The following is an 18,143-nucleotide window of genomic DNA, read 5'->3' as shown; positions in this document are numbered from 1 at the left end:
TGAGCTTCCAAGCCGCCAAGTTCACTTGGAGATATGTGGATCCTGGGTTGAGGAACGGACCGACCCCTCTCTTGCAGCTCTCTTGCAGACTAACGTATTTAGCCGAGGTCGATATCAGATGATTCAGAATTTGGGGGATTGTGATTGGCCCGATTACGCTCATGTCACACAGCCAATACCAGTTTTACGATCGATCGGTATCACGTTGTAATATTTTCAATTTCCTCCAATTGCCATCGTTTCGTACGCGCCCGAGAGTATTCAGGCGTATTTAGCCTGAGGATTTGAGTACGCTAATAAAGTGATAGTGGTAGCGCCTATGAAACTGGAAAACGAAATTTCACTCAGAGTCCAATGAGGAGTGACAATCAAATCCATCTCGATGAATATTGACGAGGTTTGCTCGAATGTTGATACGTTTTTCACATGTTCTGGCGCATCACCTCCAACGCGACGCGCCGCACCACGCGCCCGTTCTCCTGTGATTGCCATTTGGCTAGTTTTCCCCATCTATTTCAATAATTTGGATGATCTCGCCGTGCGAAAAAGAATTCTGGGTGGCAATATGGTTCGATGTGACTGGTTTGGAGCTGGTGTGGACACCAACGGGAATCCCCGCTTTTCAAGTTTGTTTCGACTTGGATCCTTCTTTTCCTTCTCTATTACTTCTTTCCAAGTTCCACCTCCTCTAAACATATATCGTCCAGGTTCACTATTTGAATCGAAGCCAGTTATGTTTCTACCAGGAGGTGATGTTTTTTTTTAGCGATCACATCAAACGGCCTTGAAATTCAACGCCATGATCTTCGCAAATTGATTTACCCGCCGCTCTACCCGTGTCCCCACTTCGGACCTTGTTGGAGCAACAAGCTACTAACTACCCTTTTGGACCTAGCTTGGCTTGTCTTGAATCTGCACAGGATTCATAGGCGTCTAAAGACACTAATAAAAGATTTCTTAAAAGACATCCATTTGACGAGCAAGGGAGCAATTGATAGTACACATATGTTGAATGTTGAATGTTGAAGCAAATCTAAAACGCTAGTATGCAGTGTCTTTTTTTGGACAGTGTATTATTTTTGGTCCTGGACCTAGATCATGTCATTTCAGATGCAATATTCGTCGCTGAAAGCTCAGAGATTGGCTTTCTAGACCGGGTTCACCTGCGTATGAGAAAGCGCCTCAAACACCTGGGCGGGTCGAACTGCGACATCATCTTCGCATGGGAGATTTGTTTACCAAGGACCTCTTACTCGACCGCATAAGACCTTCTGTACTTAAGTGCTATGAAAGAGAACTTTGGGTGTGGAAATTTAGGTGGCGAAGATGGATGGCACCTTGGGAACTACCCAAGTCAAGAAAAGTTCAAGCCAAGATATGCTCATTACCATAGCTATCAGTACAGTGTAGCACGAATAGCTGTATGGGCTATGTTATTATCATCAGAGCTAAATGAAAGATCACACTGCCTTGCATGAAGAAGCAAACCTCCTCCACAGCCCTCCATAGACGGTCATGATTAATTCAAGATAGGTAAGACCGCCCAGCCTAGCAAGGACGACAATAGTCTCCTTTTCCTTGGAGGATTGCCAACTTGAAACGGTCTCCAGCTTTCATTTTCATGGACCACATATCACTATTCCCATATTTGTGAGAACGAAAAGATGAGGAGCTCCGGTATCGCCGATCTTTGAGGATCGCGAGGCTACGAGATCCCAGCTTCTCAAATGAATGGGTCGCTGAATGTTCGAAGAATGAGCGGGTATCTGTGAAGAGGTGTTTCGGGATAGTGCATGGATCCCATGATTTCCGGAGGTCACTGCTATGAGCTCTCCAAAGTATGTCATTCTCTGTAATACCTGGACCGAGATTGAACCATTTTGTAACAACCAGAGCGATCTTCGAGTCTATTGCCGTGATTTCAATGTGTGCCTGTGTATTGCATTTCTCACAGCAAACGTTGCGAGCGATATATCTTTGTTCTTTGTTGTAAATCAACTGCGCAAGAGGGAAGATGTAGTCACGAGATAGTATGTGACGGCATACTTCAACAGACCTTACGATTGGAAAATGTGAATAGTTTTCGAGGTACCAGCTTGCTTTATAGTAGATAAAGGTTTCTGGCCTAGAAACAAGCAAGACATCCTGCAGTCTGATATAAAGACCAGGGGGGCTGGGGCATATTTGAGCGTCCTGTGAGCATAGCCAGACTGCACTGTCGTCAGGTGGGTTGTGTGAGAATTCCCTTACTTTCACGTAAGAAAGGCAATCAGTGCTTATGCCAGCTCTTGGTCCATGGTAGAGCCTCTTCATCGCCATTTTGATGTGCAGGAAGCTTAATTGGTCATGGTATTGGAGATCAATCAAGTAGTGCGCTCCCAAATAGAAATCATGGCTGTACCAGCTATAATCCTTAACACACTTAAATGGGCAGCGTCTTGGAGAGGAAGATTTTTCAAGTCGGAATGGCTTAGATCCATCGTAATAATGAAGAATCTTGCAAACGTCGCATGCAACGTACTCCGGGAGATCTCGTTCTAAGCGGTTTAAGATCAAAAGTTTGTTTTTAGAGGAGAAAGCCTCATTCCAGCGATGAAATTTATTCAAAAATACAGCCCGTAGTCGATGGCTGCACAAGGAAAAACAAATGCAGTCAAGGATTGTAAGATAGTCCGATATCGAAAATAATAACTCGGGGATTAGTCCACCAAGAGTGGTAGGCGCAGGAGTTGGGATAGAACGTGACTTTCTCTTCGAGGCAAGTTTGGCTCGTGAGATATAATTAAGTCTCATACTGTAATTCGCCGATGGCTGTTGATAAGAAGGGGTACTTGTCAAGATGTATTCAGATTTGAGAATCTTGCGAGCAAACTAGTGATTGTAATAGCTGAAAATAAGTTCAAAAGAATAGACTAGCTGACGGAAAGCATCAATTGAAGGGAGTGGGAACATTTGAAGGGACAAGACTGAAGAGAACATTTGAAGAAGGGCCGAACTGATTTGATTGTCCGCGGCCATAAATGGTAAAGATGAAGCATTACAACTTTGGACAATTATGCCTGCCCGATGCCAAAACCAGCTTTAATGCTTTGAGTTTGGACTAGCTTTCCCTATACCGTGTCCTAGAATTGATCAAAGTTTTACTCTATATTTGACATGACTCTATTCAATCATTGAAATATGTCCAGACTGATCCCCAGTTGGCTGCGGAGTTTACGAAGAGCACGGAGAATATTTCCAAGCCTAGGATTCCGCCGGGCGCAAGTGGACAAATCAATATTTGAGGTCGCATATGGTCTGCTGGGAGAGATTTGGGAAGTTAACAATGTATATTAGCCATAAACATTGAAGAGTCTTCAGCTTCTTGTTCAAGAAATTCGTAAAGATTTGTATTTCCGATCTTCCTATTAACAATTATTCGATTATTCTGTCAAGACGTATATACTATAGATCCTCAGAGCTTCGCCTTCTCGATAATCGGCGTGAGATCTGAAAAGTTCGTCGCAGAAGCCACCTCCTCCCACTCCTTGACGACCTTCAATCTCCCCTCTAAATTCTCGCGGATGATTTGCACCCCATCCGGTCCTAGCGGCAGGAAAGGCGGCAACTCCCGCCCAGCACACAACCCCTGCCCCTTCACAGCATCCAAAATAACATCTGCCGCCTTTCGAGGGTCTCCGGGCTGTTTCCCGTCTCCATCAATGCAGAAAGTGTGTAGGCCCTTGTTGATCTCCGCATATTCCGGTAACGGATTGGGCGCTCTGTAGAAAATGTTTCCGGGCGTCCATACTTTTGTGCGGAAGAAGCCTGGGATGAGCATGCAGGTTCGAATGCCGAATGGCGCTCCTTCAGCTGCAATGTTGGGCACTATCGCTTCGAGTAATCCCTTGGAGCCACTGTAGGAGCTGGCGCCGGGCGTGCCGTAATATGCGCCCACAGAGGACATGAAGAGTAGTGTTCCTGTTCCTCTGCTGCGCATGTAAGGGAGGAAGGCACGTGTTAAATTTAGCGGACCGATTGCGTTAGTGTGAAGAGCGCGCGTTAAAGATTTCTCACTGGGAACAGTTAGAAAGGAATTCATAATGAAAATAATATCCAGACCAAGACTGAATAAAAAATCGATTGGAGGGTCACTTACTCGAGTTCTTCAAATATGCCCACGTCGATGTACCCGGCGTTGTTTACCAGGACATCGATCTGACCGTATATATTCCAAGCTTCTGCAACTTTGGCTTTGATCACATGCTCCGGTGCAGTGACGTCGAGCTCCATCACGGCAGCTCCGGCATCTTTCAAGTGGGACAAGCGTTCAACGCCGCTGCTTTCTCGTCCTCTTCCTGTGGCAATCACTCGGTCGCCCTAATCATAATCAGTTCTGTCTTTTCTTCACTGGATATTTTCTGAATAAAAACCGAGACAAAAACTTACTGCTTCAAGAATTGCGTGGACCAAACTCTCTCCCATCCCCGATGTACAGCCTGTCACCAGCCATGTGAGTTGCCCAGTCATTTTGGTCAATTTATTACCCCCCTAGGACTGAGAATTTCTTTATTTCCTCTAGAAAAGGCTGAAAACCCCCCCATCAGGGCCAAGGCACACTCTAAATACAAGAATCATGATTAGGGGTTATTCTGAGTTGCCCTGTGCGCAAAAGTATAACAAATTAAGCCATTGGACGCGGTTGCTAAATCCTGAAGCTAAAGAAGCCAGAATGCATCTCGCCACTCATCCTCAGTGTTCTACAGTGCAGAATTGTGGGGCTGATTGCAACTTGATCCACCCGCTCGCGCTGATGAAAAGGCAATAACTTACGCGGCTTTCCATTGGCTCGAATTTCGGCCCTTTTGCCGATCTCGAAAACTTCGTCCGTCAAAACCTATTCACAAATCCACCAATATCGCTAAAGCTTGCCTGTCAACGCTGGGCGCCGGCTACTGCGACCTTAGACCTTTTCATCCTTCGCATCCCTCGCTAATGATGCCACTTGGCCCTCGTGGCGGTGGACCCCGGTGGCCATGTGGGTTAACGGGCCGTCCCCAACCCCTCTTTCTTCCCTATTCTTCGCTTTCTTCCGCGATTCCAAGTGCCCAAAATACCTCATCCCGAATCATTTCCGGCGCCACAATTTGCACATTGTGTGTTCGGGCGTTGTCTTGTGCGTATACGAACCGGCTCCGAGATGACATCCCCAGATGCGCCCGTTGCCCCTGCTCATCTACTTGCTCCATGTCTGTGAGGCGCTCGCGCATTTCTTCCCGTTCCGCGATCGATCCATAGCCGTGCGTTACGCTGAAATCGTAGATCTTGCCGAAATCAACGGATTCGTTGGCAAATATCACGCTCAGTGGTTTGTGACCCAGCGCTCGGTATCCAAGTGGTAAAGCGGCATTGACGGCCTCGGTACTCGACGCAATAAACCCCTCTTCCACTTGCGCGGTAGCCATATTGCGAGATTGATCGCGTTCGACAGCCTCGTATTCTTCGGGTGTCAAAATGTGGTTTGTATCTAGGCCAACGATCGCAGGGTAGCTGGATGGACCCATTAGATTCGGCCAAGAGGTCGGTAGACGCGTGCGAACGCGACTAGAATCCACGATGACCATCCCCGCCACTTTTCCCGGATGCTGGCGGAGAAATTCGCGGATGAGGACGCCGCCGTATGAGTGGCCCACCAGGATATAGGGGGCTTCTATCGCTGCGGCGTCGAGCAAGTGGGTCAACTCGTGGACCCGGTTTTGCGCCGTTGGTGGAAGTGGGGAGGCTTGGCTACGCCCGTAGCCTGCTCTGTCGTACGTGTAGACGCGAGCTTTGGAGGCAATAAGGCGCTGCACAGCGACCCATTCGCTTTGGCTACTCCCTAGTCCTGCTTCGATAATCACTGCGGGTTGGTAGGTGCCGTTGAGAGTTTGTCTGGTTGGTCCCGACGCGTATAGATGTAGTTCATGGCTGCCAATCGAAACTAGGCCATCGTGGGTCCCGGCGTTCCAGGGGAGCTGCGCTTCACCCATGCTGTTTTGTAATCGAGTACTCGCTTGATCTGTCGTGGAGAAAAGGCCTAAAGAATGGTCAAATTGTACACCGTAAAGCTTATTGTTTTGTGTTTTGACTGCAGCCTGGCGGGCCACGTGTCCAGCTGTCAAATACTAGCGTCAACTAGTGGATTGGAAACATGAAGCCTGAAGCAAAGTACCCCGTACACACTTCAAAATACAAGTGATGCGCTCAGGTAAAGTGACAGCCTTGTCTCTAGGTAGGTGCCTAATTATATAGCCCTGGGGTATCTACCCTTGAACTGTGCATGCCTATTACGTACCTAATTCAACACTCAAGATGGGCATAAACTCGGTATTCGAGATCCGTCCTTACCAGTCCTCAAGATCAGTACCTTCTTACTGCTTGAGAGGATTATAACCTTAGTACCTAGTCTTTACTTAACATAGATATCGCACACAGTGCTTACCTTTTCAACCAGTCTACTGAAGTTCAATCAGGGGGAACCAGGTATGTCACGAAAATTTACGTAGCTCCCCAAGTAGTCAAGGGGGAGATCATGAAAATGAATTTATAAAGAGGGGGAAGAATAACCTAAGTCCTCATACATTACTAGGCAGCAGTTATTCAATGTTACCTAGGCGGCTTCTGACCAGGTTCCTTCTATGTCCTCTACGAACTATCATGCGGCTTTAGCATCCTGCTCAGGGATGCCTTTAAGTTCGCTTCATCTCCAGTCCATAGAAGTCCTCGGCAGGTACCCCTATTCAACCTCGAAAGGGGACTTCCCTATAGACTCTTATACCAAGATGGCTTATACGAAGTTGATGAGGGGAAGCTTCTCTAACTAATTGTCCTGGTGAAAGCTGATCTGGGTATATAGCTTCTACTTCGCGTACTAAACCTATACCTCTGACTGACTATCCGTCTGGGGATGGTAGGCGGTAGATATATTCTGTTGGATTTTCAAAATTGTATATAGTGCCTTGAAAAAATTTAATGTAAACTGAGTCCCTTGATCTGATATAATTGAGTCAGGTAGACCAACAAACTGGTAGATGTAGTCCACAGAGAGTTGAGCAGTCTGTAGTACAGTGATGGTGCGAAGGTAGGGGATGGTGACGGTTCTCTTCGAGAATCTGTCCACCACAATCAGAGCAGCATCGAATCCTTTGCGATCCTTGGGCAACACCATGAAGTCCATTGCAATATGCATCCAGGGTCGACTGGGAACGGGGAGGGGGTTCAACAGACCAGGCTTCCTGTCACGCTAAGGTTTGGTGCGCTTGCAGACCAAGCAATGGTCGACGTATCGATCGCAGCCAAGAACTTTCGCATCTTTCGGGCTCCAGGATGAGCCAGGGAAGGTTGTCGATGAACTGCGTCAATTGTATGTTCATGCTGCTCGTTGATAATGAAGAGAAGACGTGACTGATCAAGCAACCTGCGAACCTCCAAATAAAGATAACATAACATCCAGCCCGATCCATCAATAAGAATACCATGACATCCAGTCCGATGCATCAACCTCCGTCAACCAAGCAATCCCAAGAGCAGCCCGTGAACCTCGACACACCATGCAGCCTCCCTCGCACAACGACATCCAGCCCAGTCCAGGTTCATTCCATCCTGTGACCTGGTTAGCTGGAGACAAGAAGAGACAGAATGAACCCACCGACCTAATAACATGTAATAAGAGGTGCCGCGCGGCTCGCTAATGATACATGCAATGAAAGATACAGGCCGATGTTTCCCACCAACCACTTTGAAATGTTAGTCAAACAGAGAGTGGGAAGGGAATTGAATCTGTATACTAACCCCCATCGACCAACCATAGTAACCTGTTTATATCCAGCGTTAGTCATGGCAATGAGCAACGGATCAGAATGAAATCACTTACATGATGATCTTGAATAAAAGATACCGTTGAGTAAAAGGTGCTTTCTGGTAATAGATACCGGTCGATGTTTTTTTTTGCTTTTTTGTTTTTTTCCCACCAACCACTTTGAGATATTAGCAAAATGAAGGATGGGAAGGAGATTTGGATCTGTGTACTGACCCCCATCGACCAACCAATCGGAACCTGTTTGGATCCAGCGTTAGTCATGGCAATGAGCAATAGGTCGGAATGAAGTCTCTTACATGATGATATGCATAATAAGAGATGCTGTGCGATAATATATGCAGGTCGATGTTTCCCGCCAACCACTTTGAAACGTTAGTAAAATGGAGAATGGGAAAGGGAGTTGAATCTCTGTACTGACCCCCATCGACCGACCAAGCGTAGCCTGTTTATATCCAGCGTCAGTCACGGCAATGAGCAAGGAATTAGAATGAAGTCTCTTACATGAAGATGTAGAATAAGAGATGATGTGTGTAATAAACTTGAAAGATGCAGATCGATGTTTCCCACCAACCACTTTGAGATGTTAGTAAGATGAAGAACGGGGAAGGGAGTTGGATCTCTGGACTAACCCCCATCGACCAACCAGAGCCGTAACCTGTTTGTAACCAGGGTTAGTCACAGCAATAAGCAACAGATAACAAACTCACTTACATAATGATACAAAATAAGAGGTGCTGTGCTGCTCGCTAACGATAAATGCAATAATGCATACAAGTCGATGTTTTGCCCGCCAACCACTTTGAGATGTCAGTAAGGTGAAGAATGGGGAAGGGAGGTTGGATCTCTGTACTGACCCCCATCGACCAACCGATCGTACCCTGCTTATGTCCAGAGTCAGTCACAGCAATGAGCAACAGATATAACGAAACCACTTACATAATGATACAACATAAGAGGTGCTTCGTAATAATAGGTGCAGCCCGATGTTTTTTTTTGTTTTTTTTTTTGTGTTTTTTTGGTGTTTTTGTGTTTTTTTTTTCAGCCAACCTCTTCAAGAAGTTAGTAAGATGAAGAACGGGGGGAAGAGAATTGGATGGTGTACTAACCCACATCGACCGATCCAAAGCAGTAACCTGTTTGTATCCAGGGTTAGTCACAGCAATAAGCAACAGATAACAAACTCACTTACATAATGATACAAAATAAGAGGTGCTGTGCTGCTCGCTAACGATACATGCAATAATGCATACAAGTCGATGTAACCCGCCAACCACTTTGAGATGTCAGCAAAAGCAGAATGGGAAAGGGAGTTGAGTCTTTGCACTGACCCCCATCGACCAACCTAACAGCGCAAGTCCAAACTGTTCATATCCAGCAAAGGTTAGTTACCGAGATCAACAACACGACGGGTGGCAGTACTTGCCTATGAAAAAAAGAGAAAAGGCCACAAGAGGCGCTTTCCTGTGGGGCCAGGTCTCGAATGCCCTAAGTCTGCCGGCGTGGCTGGGTCCTGCCAGTGAAATGTTAGTCGGGACAATGAAGAGCAGATCAGAAGGGAGTACTTGCCTGTGAAGATAGGAGAAAGAGCCATAAGAGGCGCTTTCCTGTGGGCCATCGTGTCTCGAATGCCCTGCACCGGTCGATGATTCTGATCCTGTGAAGCTTCAGCGTAACAACCGAATGTTTGGAGCAGGACGTCCCAAGACCCAAACAAGAACTCCCCGGCCACTGGGATCCCACTCCACCAAGCCAGGAATCGAAAAGACCCTAAGATCTCATCCACTGCAATTTCGACCAAGCAAATTTAATGACCAACAAAGGATTCCACGCACGTAGTACTCGTATCAAGAACGTGTAGGATTCTTTCCAGTGCCGGCGGTAAAATGCGAGACGTACTATCACAAATGAATCATGCCTCCAACCACCGAGTGAACAGAGCAGCTGCACAGGCCGCAATACCAAAACCAATGGCCTTGGCCCAGGTGACCGGACCAGGGATATCAGTGGGTAGTTCTTTGCGTGAGATACCTATGAGCTCTCGAACAAACGGGACTGGATACTCACCAGACACCAACTGCCCGTCGACAGAGGCCGGCTTGTATGGCAACGAACGATCCCCATAGAACTTGATGGGGTGAGCAGTAACACGAGGCGAACGTGACTTGGGCTTGGAACGGGATCCCTTCTTACTACGCTTAATCCATCGCTCAACTATGTGGACCTGTGTTTCCCCGAAGGAAACGTGGCAACCACCATTAGTCTTGTTGCGGGGACCGTACGTGGTCTTCAAGATCCCGGCTGTCCCGGGGGCAAAAAGGGGAGTGACGCGAGGGGGAAGGAACGCGAAGGCAGACGGAGCGGAAACAGAACGGAAACAAGGGGGAGGGGGAGACGGAGGGGGAGAGGGAACCGAAGCTTCCAGCAACTGATTGCTCAATTCCAGATCGCGCTTACGCCAGGCTTCACAACGTTCACGAAGAACCTTGTAGTCCCGGTGAAGCCGTCTGACTGATTCAAAACCAGCGCCTTCGGACCGCGGGGGAGGAGGAATGAGGCCAGCCTGCAAACCTGGAAAAAACCAAAACTGGCCGGATGAAGACATCGCGACGAGAATCGGCAGAGAGAAAACGGCAATGGTGTACCTCCTCGCAGGAAGGCAATCGCAAAGGCCAAAGGAAAAAGCAGAGCAAGATGATCTTGAACAAGTTCTTAATCAAAAGCAAAACGTCCCAAATGGCGCGAGGGGAAAAAGAAAAAAAAGGAAGGAAGGAGGGGGAGGGGAAAATCCGGGGTATTTATACCACGGAGGGGGGGAGGAGGGGGGGGGGCAACAAACGCACCCGGGCACCCCAGCTACCCTGGCAACCAGACAACAAACAACATCCCATTCACTGCTCTCCTGCCATTCAATTGTTTACTGCTTACTTAGAGGGCATTAATTGAACGATCTATTGCTCAATTCAATTCCTCGTCACATTAATTCCATGTTGTGTCGTAGTAAATGCTTGTTGAAATTGAATTTTGAAGTATCTCGAGTTGGTCCACTTTCCCCGCAAACTCTTAGTTGCATTGCATAATCAACCTTAAATTAAGCTTATTTACATCCCTGCACAAGCCCCCTGTCTTGTGTTGACATGATTTTTTAAAAAGTAAACAAACATTCAGCTGTGGGAGTTGCCATGTTTACAGTTGAACTATAGGAGCACCTGTAGTGAAAGTGCATTTTTTTTATTCCCCTCGAGATTCAACCAAAGCTCAAGATCAATTTAAATCTTCTAAATTAGAAATCCATATTGTTCAATGGCATCAATTGATTGTTCTGCAGAAGAATGTCTTGCATCAATCATCACTCGCATATCGAGGCGTTGTATGTCGTCCAGACATACATCGGCAATGACGTCATTCGGGAAACGTGGGCCAATTCCCAATCGAACTCGAACTTGCATCGCGTCTTGTACTTTTGTACTTGGATTAATCTCCTAGCTACTATATTCTTTTCATCACTTCAAAAATAAATCGCTATACCATATCCTACTCTTCATTTTAACTCGATAATCAACATCCGCGGATTAAGGAAATTGCGGCCCCGATCAACGGGCTTAACACAGAGTGCTTCTTCCTTGATTTTGCCGATCGCAAATTCGCAACCCGTTAACCACGTTGCGCACAGACATACGTGCATGTCAGTCTTACAACACACATACAATCATGGCAAACGAAGGTCTTCTTCTGAAGCTTCGCGAGGCGATCAAGTACGCGATAACTCCCTTGAGTCCTAATCCTCATGTCCCGCTCTACATTCTCTCTGATCTCATTCACCTAATCTTGAATTTGCCTTCACAGAGAACCCCATGCAGCCATCCACCAGATGAATCTCTCGCGAATGAGCCTCAGTTTACCTCCCCACACACCCCGACCCACCCTCTACGCGCTCGGAATCTCGCGCTATGCCGAAATCTTCTATGGACTGGAGGAGGAGTGGGTCGCTTGCATTGGTGACCCAATCGATTGGATCGGGAAGGAATCGGACGATCACCATCCCGATTCGTCGTCTGACACCTGTCACCGCGTAAGATCCCTGTTGCGGACTTTGTACGTGCCCGAGCTCCTGCGGACACGGTCGCTGCAGGCCGATCTTGCTTTTTTACAATCTGTCGACCCCGCCAGTGTGGAGCTTATTGGTGGATACAATCCTGCTTCTGAGATCAGAAAATATATCCATGACCACGTGGGACGGACGCCTCATCTTCTCGTCGCGTGGATTTGGATCTTGTACTCGGCTATCCTGTATGGAGGTCGCGAACTCCGATCGCAGCTTCTCAGGGCTGGGGCGGAATTCTGGGACTTGTCGGCTGCGGAGATCAAGGGTGGAAGGACGCCGTGTCCTTTGTCGTTTTGGCATATCGAGGATGCTGCTGCTGTCAAGGTGAAGTTCAGGGGTCTTATGGTTGAGGTTGATCGGCTGTTGAATCCGCAAGAGCAGCAGGATATTCTTGATGAGTCGATGGGGATTTTTCGGAAGCTTGAGTCGTTGACTTTGAGCTTGGATCAGGAGGCGATGCAGGCCCATATTTCCTTCGCTGGAAACTGATCTCGGTCGAGTATCTTTTCATTGCTTTTTTTCCGGAGGACCACATTGCTTTTGTTTTTGTTTTGTTCTTTTTTTTGCATATGTCGTTTCACACATACTTAGATCCCCTTTTTTCATGGCATGACAGCCGTACACGATTACTGTTAGCGAATGATACCCACACATTGATGAATCATCTTTCAACTTGATTCCTGCAAGCCGGCGTGAGACAGAAAATTTTACGAAGCCCAACTGTTTTGCTTCTTGAAAACCTTTCAATACGGCAAAGCAAATCGTTATATTTATCCGCACTATCTAAAAAACACCATGCATGTGTGTCGCGTTTCAAGTCTAAACGAGTGTCTCCGAATGATAATCATGATTTCATAAGCCGTTGCAATCTGAGGCTTCACGTTTCGTGGCATTATATCCTTCCCAGTCCATCCATTCTTCCAAAATTTGATTGCTCCGCTGGCTCTGATTTAGCATCCAAGTTGTCCGTGGTTGTTGCTGATGCACTTGTCTTGAAAAATCAAAGATGTCAGCGTCGGCTCTGTCGATATTATGGTTTGTCAACTTACTCAGGTCGATCTGCGTGCGGACAAAACGGTGACCCTCCGCCACGTTGCGACACATGCACTCCAGCTCGGTATCCCCTCGGAGGCTGCAGTTGATACAAGATCCTTGATAGTTGCCACTGGTGTATATTAGTATGGTACGTCAAAAAATCTGTTGAGATCAGACTCACTTCTTTCCGCACTGTAATCGAGTTAGTCTTTTTTTCCACCGGCTATCCACTCAGAAGGGAAGGTTACTCACGGCCAAGGATCCTTTGTTGTTCTTGAGGCACCGGTTCAGATCGATGTTCGTGGGTGCAAGGGTTCCGTGCTCGAATTCTTGACAATCGGCTTGAAGGGTTGTGCCGAAGGTTTCGATGTTTTCGCATGTGGTTGCGAACTTGGAGGCACCGGAGACGGCCATGATGAAGAGGGAAACCATTCCGAGGCTCTTAAGCGAGAACTGCATTTTGATGTAATTGGTGAGCTTGAGTGGAAGTTCTTGAATGCGAAGGTGAGTTGATTGTTGATGAAAAGATTTGATCAGGGGTCCTTTTGATCGTATTTATATTTTCTCGTGGAGAATTGTAGCTTGGTGAGATGTCCAGCTTCTATGCTTCAGGCGCCTCAACCGAACACCGATGTACAGATTGCAAGCAAAGCTAAACGGAGCTCTTGGTCCTCCTTGCTTCGGTCAAAGCCCGATATCAACATTGTGGCCTGAGTCAATATAGGTCACTTGAGGTCACAGTGCATCAGATTCTGTTAACTTTGGAAGTGACGTAGCCACTCCAAGTAGATGAATTGATAGATAGGTAGAATATGTGTGTATGTACTGATGGTCATAGATGACAGGTGTGACCCGGAGATATTGATCAATTTGACATCTGGATAGAGTAGGGAAAATATATCTGGTCTTCCATCAATAATGACGACAACCTTTTATTGAACATCCGGGCGCTTGAAAATTTCTCGACGCGTTTTTTAACGCGCAAGATTTTTGTTGTTGCCTCAAGTGCTCCGCTCAAACATAAAAGATCTTCAGGCCATATGTCAACGATAGCTTTCCCCGTCAATGCGCGATCGGCACTATCTAGGGATGGACCCCATTGGGACTCCACACCACGGTCCACGGGGATCTCTGCAAGGGGCCGAGTCCAACATGCACGAGTGTCAAACTAACAGCGATTATTACCTCATCTCCAAGACACGCGCTTTGACATTCTCCGATGTGCGACTGCATGGCAAGTTATTATCTAGGCGTAGGGCAGATCCCATGCCGGTCTGCAAGTGCAGCCTTGCGCCACCAGCAAGCATTCCCCACGCCAAACTCAAGTTGAGGATCCTTGCAAGGTCTTTCATTGGCCCTCTGTTTATATGAGGCTTTTCCATGTGGTTACTCCCCAGATTTTGCCCCTTGGCTAGGCTCCTCGGGATTGCTTTCGGTCAAGGATACCTAATACGGTATCTGGAAGCCAAAGGCAAAGGACGCACTCGGTGTCGCATAAGATAACACATAACGCGGATTTTATTGGATTCGTCTATGTATGCGTGATCAGTTAGACTGACTTTTGTTACTAGAGATAATACAGCTAAGAGCTATTATGGGTCCAGCCAAGAAGTTGCGAGGGATGAACCAACACGAGTGACTTTTTATCCTGCAGAACGTGAGGGTGAGGAATGAACGAACCACACAGACCTTCATGAAAGGGCCAAGTTCTTGGTTTCAAGGCATCGCATCTGTTTACCCATTTTATCTCGCTTGGTTCAACCTGGATATTGTAAAGAGTTTGGATTTGATTTCTGGGGTAAAATGTGGCTAAGATCAAGTTCCTGGCACGCCACAGCTGCCAAGGCCCAGGGGTTTGATTTTAACCGTCTCTCGCTTCTCCCAAGACAAAACTCCAAGGAAAACCATCATCCACATTTACCCGTGGGGTCAGCCAATGAACATCAATTTCAATGGCGTTGGCTTGAATCCCCAGCCAACAAGTTGATTATATTTCTTATTCGGGCTTAAGGTCGAAAGCAGTTCCTTTTCTGGGCTCATGCGGCACTATCGCCATGCTATCTATTAGCAGGGATTAATGAGAAGGGAAAAAACACGGCGTCCTTGGCGATGAACCATCTCTCCACGGCAAAATCGTCCATCATCTAAAAAAAGTCAGGAATCTCGATGAAGCTTCCAATTTTGATTCGTTTTCTTCGATCGAATTTTCTCAATCAGCAATCGGGTCTGATCCTACACAGAAAATGCCGGAGACTCCGCCGTGCCCTACAAAATCCGGGGAAAGGAGACTAGTCAGTGGGGCGTTGTCAGACTGAGTCTAGCGTCCGGACTAACCACCTCGCTTCTTCAAGTTTGTCGTGGCAATCCAATCAATAGCTATCGAGCTTTACCTAAAAGGGTTGTAGAGCTAGTTATTCCTCGTATCACGTCTCAATCATCTCCACTTCGCAGCCAATCGCTTCCAAAAGCCTGACGCCCCAAATTACGGCCACCATGTACCCTTCTCACTTTGGCTTCATAGGCGAGTCAACCATCCTGAATACGGACTGTCGAAGCTTTTTCGCACGCCTGATGACCCTGGGAGATTCATTTTAGCCTGAATGGAGTGGCTGTTGAAGGTGTTCCAAAGCGGCAAATGGCAACTATTTTTTCAAAATGTTCTAGCTTCTAGGGCTTTGATCTCATTCCTCTGGGTGAGAAGGGACCTCGGGGGGTGGGACTGGCAGGTGGTGGAGTACACTGTAAGCTTATCCCCGCCACTGCTGGACCCGATGCTAAATGAGCTTGCTAGTGTGAATAAGACCCTTGACTTTATCCTATTTTGCCGTTCAATCAGACCCTGGTCTGTCATGCCGATTGCTGTTTTTCGGCGTTCTTAAATACTTTCGCTTTCCCTGCATGGTTGGGGTTTCCGAATTTCCTGTTCCAGTCATTGTCAGAATCAACCTTGTAGTGAACAGCGACACTCACGATGGGAAAGGATACATTCGAGCTCGCGGGCCAGCAATGGCCCAAGGTGACTTGGTACAAGATGAAGGGCATGCGCTTTGTCTATCTCACTCTCTGGGCGGCGATGATCACCTCCGCCACCAATGGTGAGCAATCTACCCACATCTGCTAACTTCATGACTTTGTTTTCGCTGATGGGGAATATGCAGGATACGATGGTTCGTTGATGAATGGATTGGAAGCTATGGAATCATGGAACGAATGTGAGTTCTCCCAGTCTATTTACCCAAGGCCTTTCTTTCTCACTAATTATCTACTTTCAGCCTACAACTTCCCTAACGGATCCACCCTTGGGCTTCTCGCCGCGTCCATGTCAATCGGTTCGATGCTCTCCATCCCTGTGGTGCCATATGTTGCAGATGTTTTCGGTCGACGCGCTGGTGTGGTTACCGGCTGCATTATCATGCTGTTTGGTGTCGCCATGGTCTCTATTGGTTACCACATTGCCTTGTTTGTGGTCGGTCGCATTGTCCTGGGATTCGGACTTGGAATCGCGCAGGTGAGTTGGAAGCTTTTTTCTCCTTTTTTTTTTTTGTCCGGTCGCGATTTCTAATACCTGCCACTAGGAATGCTCCCCGTTGCTGGTGACTGAGCTGGTTCACCCCCAGCACCGCGCTGTCTATAGTTCCATTTATAACTCCCTGTGGTATGTGGGAAGCTTGATTGGCGCATGCGTCGCTCTGGGTAAGTCTTTCCCGTCTGAATGATTCTTCGCGCACTTTCTTACATGGACTTCCAGGCACCAACCACATTATTGGAAGCCAGTGGTCGTGGCGCGTACCATGTCTTCTCCAGGGTATTCCCTCTATCTGCCAGCTGGTCTTCATTTGGTAAGCCCACCCGTTCACTTTTTAACACATGCATTCGGCCTAACTCTCATTCTCAAATAGGACTGTCCCCGAATCTCCCCGCTGGCTCGTTTCCAAGGGAAAGCTTGAGCAGGCTAAGAAGGTGCTTGCCTATGTCCACGCCCAGGGCGACGAAGATGACGCTTTGGTCAATGTGGAATTCGACCAAATCCAACAAACTATCGCGCTGGAGAAGGAGCTGGAGAATAACGGCTGGTCTGAATTCTGGTCTACCGCTGGAAACCGACACCGCTCGATCATTCTCATCTCCATCGGTTTCTTCTCCCAGTGGTCTGGAAACGGAATCGTGTCTTACTTCCTTCCCAAGGTAAGCTTTGCTTGAACTCTTCATTAACCACATTGGTCATTACTCGGTGAACACGGAAGCTGACAAGTACTACCAGGTTCTGGACATGATCGGAATCACCAACAGCAACACACAACTCACCATCAACCTGATCCTCAGCGCCGTCAACGTCGTCTCCGCAACGGGTATCTGCTTCTTCGTCGACTTCTTCGGCCGTCGCAGACTCTTCCTGTTTTCCAGCTGCAGCATGCTTGCGTGCTATGTTGCGACTACTATCGCGCTGGCTCGTTTCTCCGCCGATACCACAGGTAGCAACGAGAGCGCGGCCCGCACCGTCGTCGTCTTCATCTTCCTCTACTACATCTCGTACAACATCGGTTTCAGCGGCATGCTCGTCTCATACTCGTCTGAGATCCTGCCCTACCGTCTCCGTGCCAAGGGTCTGACTCTCATGTTCTTCTGTGTTGATCTCAGTCTTTGGTTCAACCAGTACGTCAACCCGATCGCCATCGAGGCCATTCACTGGAAGTATTATATCTTCTACTGTGTGTTCTTGGTCTTTGAGATCTTCGTCGTGTGGAAATACTACATTGAGACTAAGGAGATTCCCTTGGAGGAGATTGTTAAGAAGTTCGATGGTGATAATGCTATTCTGGGTGGCGCTGCTGCTAGTGAGAAGATTCAGCAGATTACTGGTCAGGCCACGGAGGCTAGCCGGTTTGATGGCGAAAAGGCTATCACTACACAGGTTGAATATCGCGTTTAAGCTCTGGCAGTTCCGGCTGGGTTGAATTGAATTTATAATTTCTGGGTCATTGTTTGACATGCAAATATTGAAAATGACCATTTAGCGTGCTAGGTCTTTGATTGAAGATAAGGATTAATTAATGATGTAGCGACATTGCAAGTCTCCAACAACTGTTCCATAATATTCTTGATGAAGACTGATGGGGCGCAAATTCCAATAATAACGAACCATCATACGTATGCAGTATAGTACGTATT

General features: G+C 47.3%; 7 protein-coding genes across 7 annotated transcripts; 2 read left to right on the top strand and 5 right to left on the bottom strand.

Moving 5' to 3' along the window:
* Nucleotides 1-3,454: 3,454 nt before the first annotated feature.
* On the bottom strand, nt 3,455-4,509 carry N7466_006296 (SDR family oxidoreductase; the record flags this gene model as incomplete). Its single annotated transcript, XM_057165693.1, has 3 exons — nt 3,455-4,055; nt 4,139-4,359; nt 4,429-4,509. 3 exons carry the CDS (start codon nt 4,507-4,509, stop codon nt 3,455-3,457), a joined length of 903 nt encoding a protein of 300 aa, XP_057021292.1.
* Nucleotides 4,510-5,054: 545 nt separating this feature from the next.
* N7466_006295 (alpha/beta fold hydrolase) lies at nt 5,055-6,008 on the bottom strand (the record flags this gene model as incomplete). Its single annotated transcript, XM_057165692.1, has 1 exon — nt 5,055-6,008. One exon carries the CDS (start codon nt 6,006-6,008, stop codon nt 5,055-5,057), a length of 954 nt encoding a protein of 317 aa, XP_057021291.1.
* Nucleotides 6,009-7,524: 1,516 nt separating this feature from the next.
* N7466_006294 (uncharacterized protein) lies at nt 7,525-9,452 on the bottom strand (the record flags this gene model as incomplete). Its single annotated transcript, XM_057165691.1, has 2 exons — nt 7,525-7,627; nt 9,286-9,452. The coding sequence occupies 2 exons, from the start codon at nt 9,450-9,452 to the stop codon at nt 7,525-7,527; spliced, it is 270 nt and encodes an 89-aa protein (XP_057021290.1).
* Nucleotides 9,453-9,746: 294 nt separating this feature from the next.
* On the bottom strand, nt 9,747-10,439 carry N7466_006293 (uncharacterized protein; the record flags this gene model as incomplete). The annotated part of the gene is made up of 1 exon (XM_057165690.1): nt 9,747-10,439. The coding sequence occupies one exon, from the start codon at nt 10,437-10,439 to the stop codon at nt 9,747-9,749; it is 693 nt and encodes a 230-aa protein (XP_057021289.1).
* A 1,106-nt stretch (nt 10,440-11,545) lies between these two features.
* Nucleotides 11,546-12,428, top strand: N7466_006292 (biliverdin-producing heme oxygenase; the record flags this gene model as incomplete). The annotated part of the gene is made up of 2 exons (XM_057165689.1): nt 11,546-11,589; nt 11,681-12,428. 2 exons carry the CDS (start codon nt 11,546-11,548, stop codon nt 12,426-12,428), a joined length of 792 nt encoding a protein of 263 aa, XP_057021288.1.
* Nucleotides 12,429-12,889: 461 nt separating this feature from the next.
* Nucleotides 12,890-13,433, bottom strand: N7466_006291 (CVNH domain-containing protein; the record flags this gene model as incomplete). The annotated part of the gene is made up of 4 exons (XM_057165688.1): nt 12,890-12,930; nt 12,989-13,104; nt 13,156-13,166; nt 13,227-13,433. 4 exons carry the CDS (start codon nt 13,431-13,433, stop codon nt 12,890-12,892), a joined length of 375 nt encoding a protein of 124 aa, XP_057021287.1.
* A 2,512-nt stretch (nt 13,434-15,945) lies between these two features.
* Nucleotides 15,946-17,904, top strand: N7466_006290 (hexose transporter protein; the record flags this gene model as incomplete). Its single annotated transcript, XM_057165687.1, has 7 exons — nt 15,946-16,069; nt 16,133-16,186; nt 16,247-16,482; nt 16,550-16,667; nt 16,723-16,813; nt 16,874-17,159; nt 17,236-17,904. The coding sequence occupies 7 exons, from the start codon at nt 15,946-15,948 to the stop codon at nt 17,902-17,904; spliced, it is 1,578 nt and encodes a 525-aa protein (XP_057021286.1).
* Between the last annotated feature and the right edge of the window lie 239 nt (nt 17,905-18,143).

Source organism: Penicillium verhagenii (assembly GCF_028828195.1).
Source record: "Penicillium verhagenii strain IBT 33310 chromosome Unknown utg000006l_segment0_segment0, whole genome shotgun sequence".
Taxonomy (NCBI): domain Eukaryota; kingdom Fungi; phylum Ascomycota; class Eurotiomycetes; order Eurotiales; family Aspergillaceae; genus Penicillium; species Penicillium verhagenii.
Note: the sequence above shows the minus strand (reverse complement) of the source record. Positions and strands in the feature narration are given on the sequence as shown.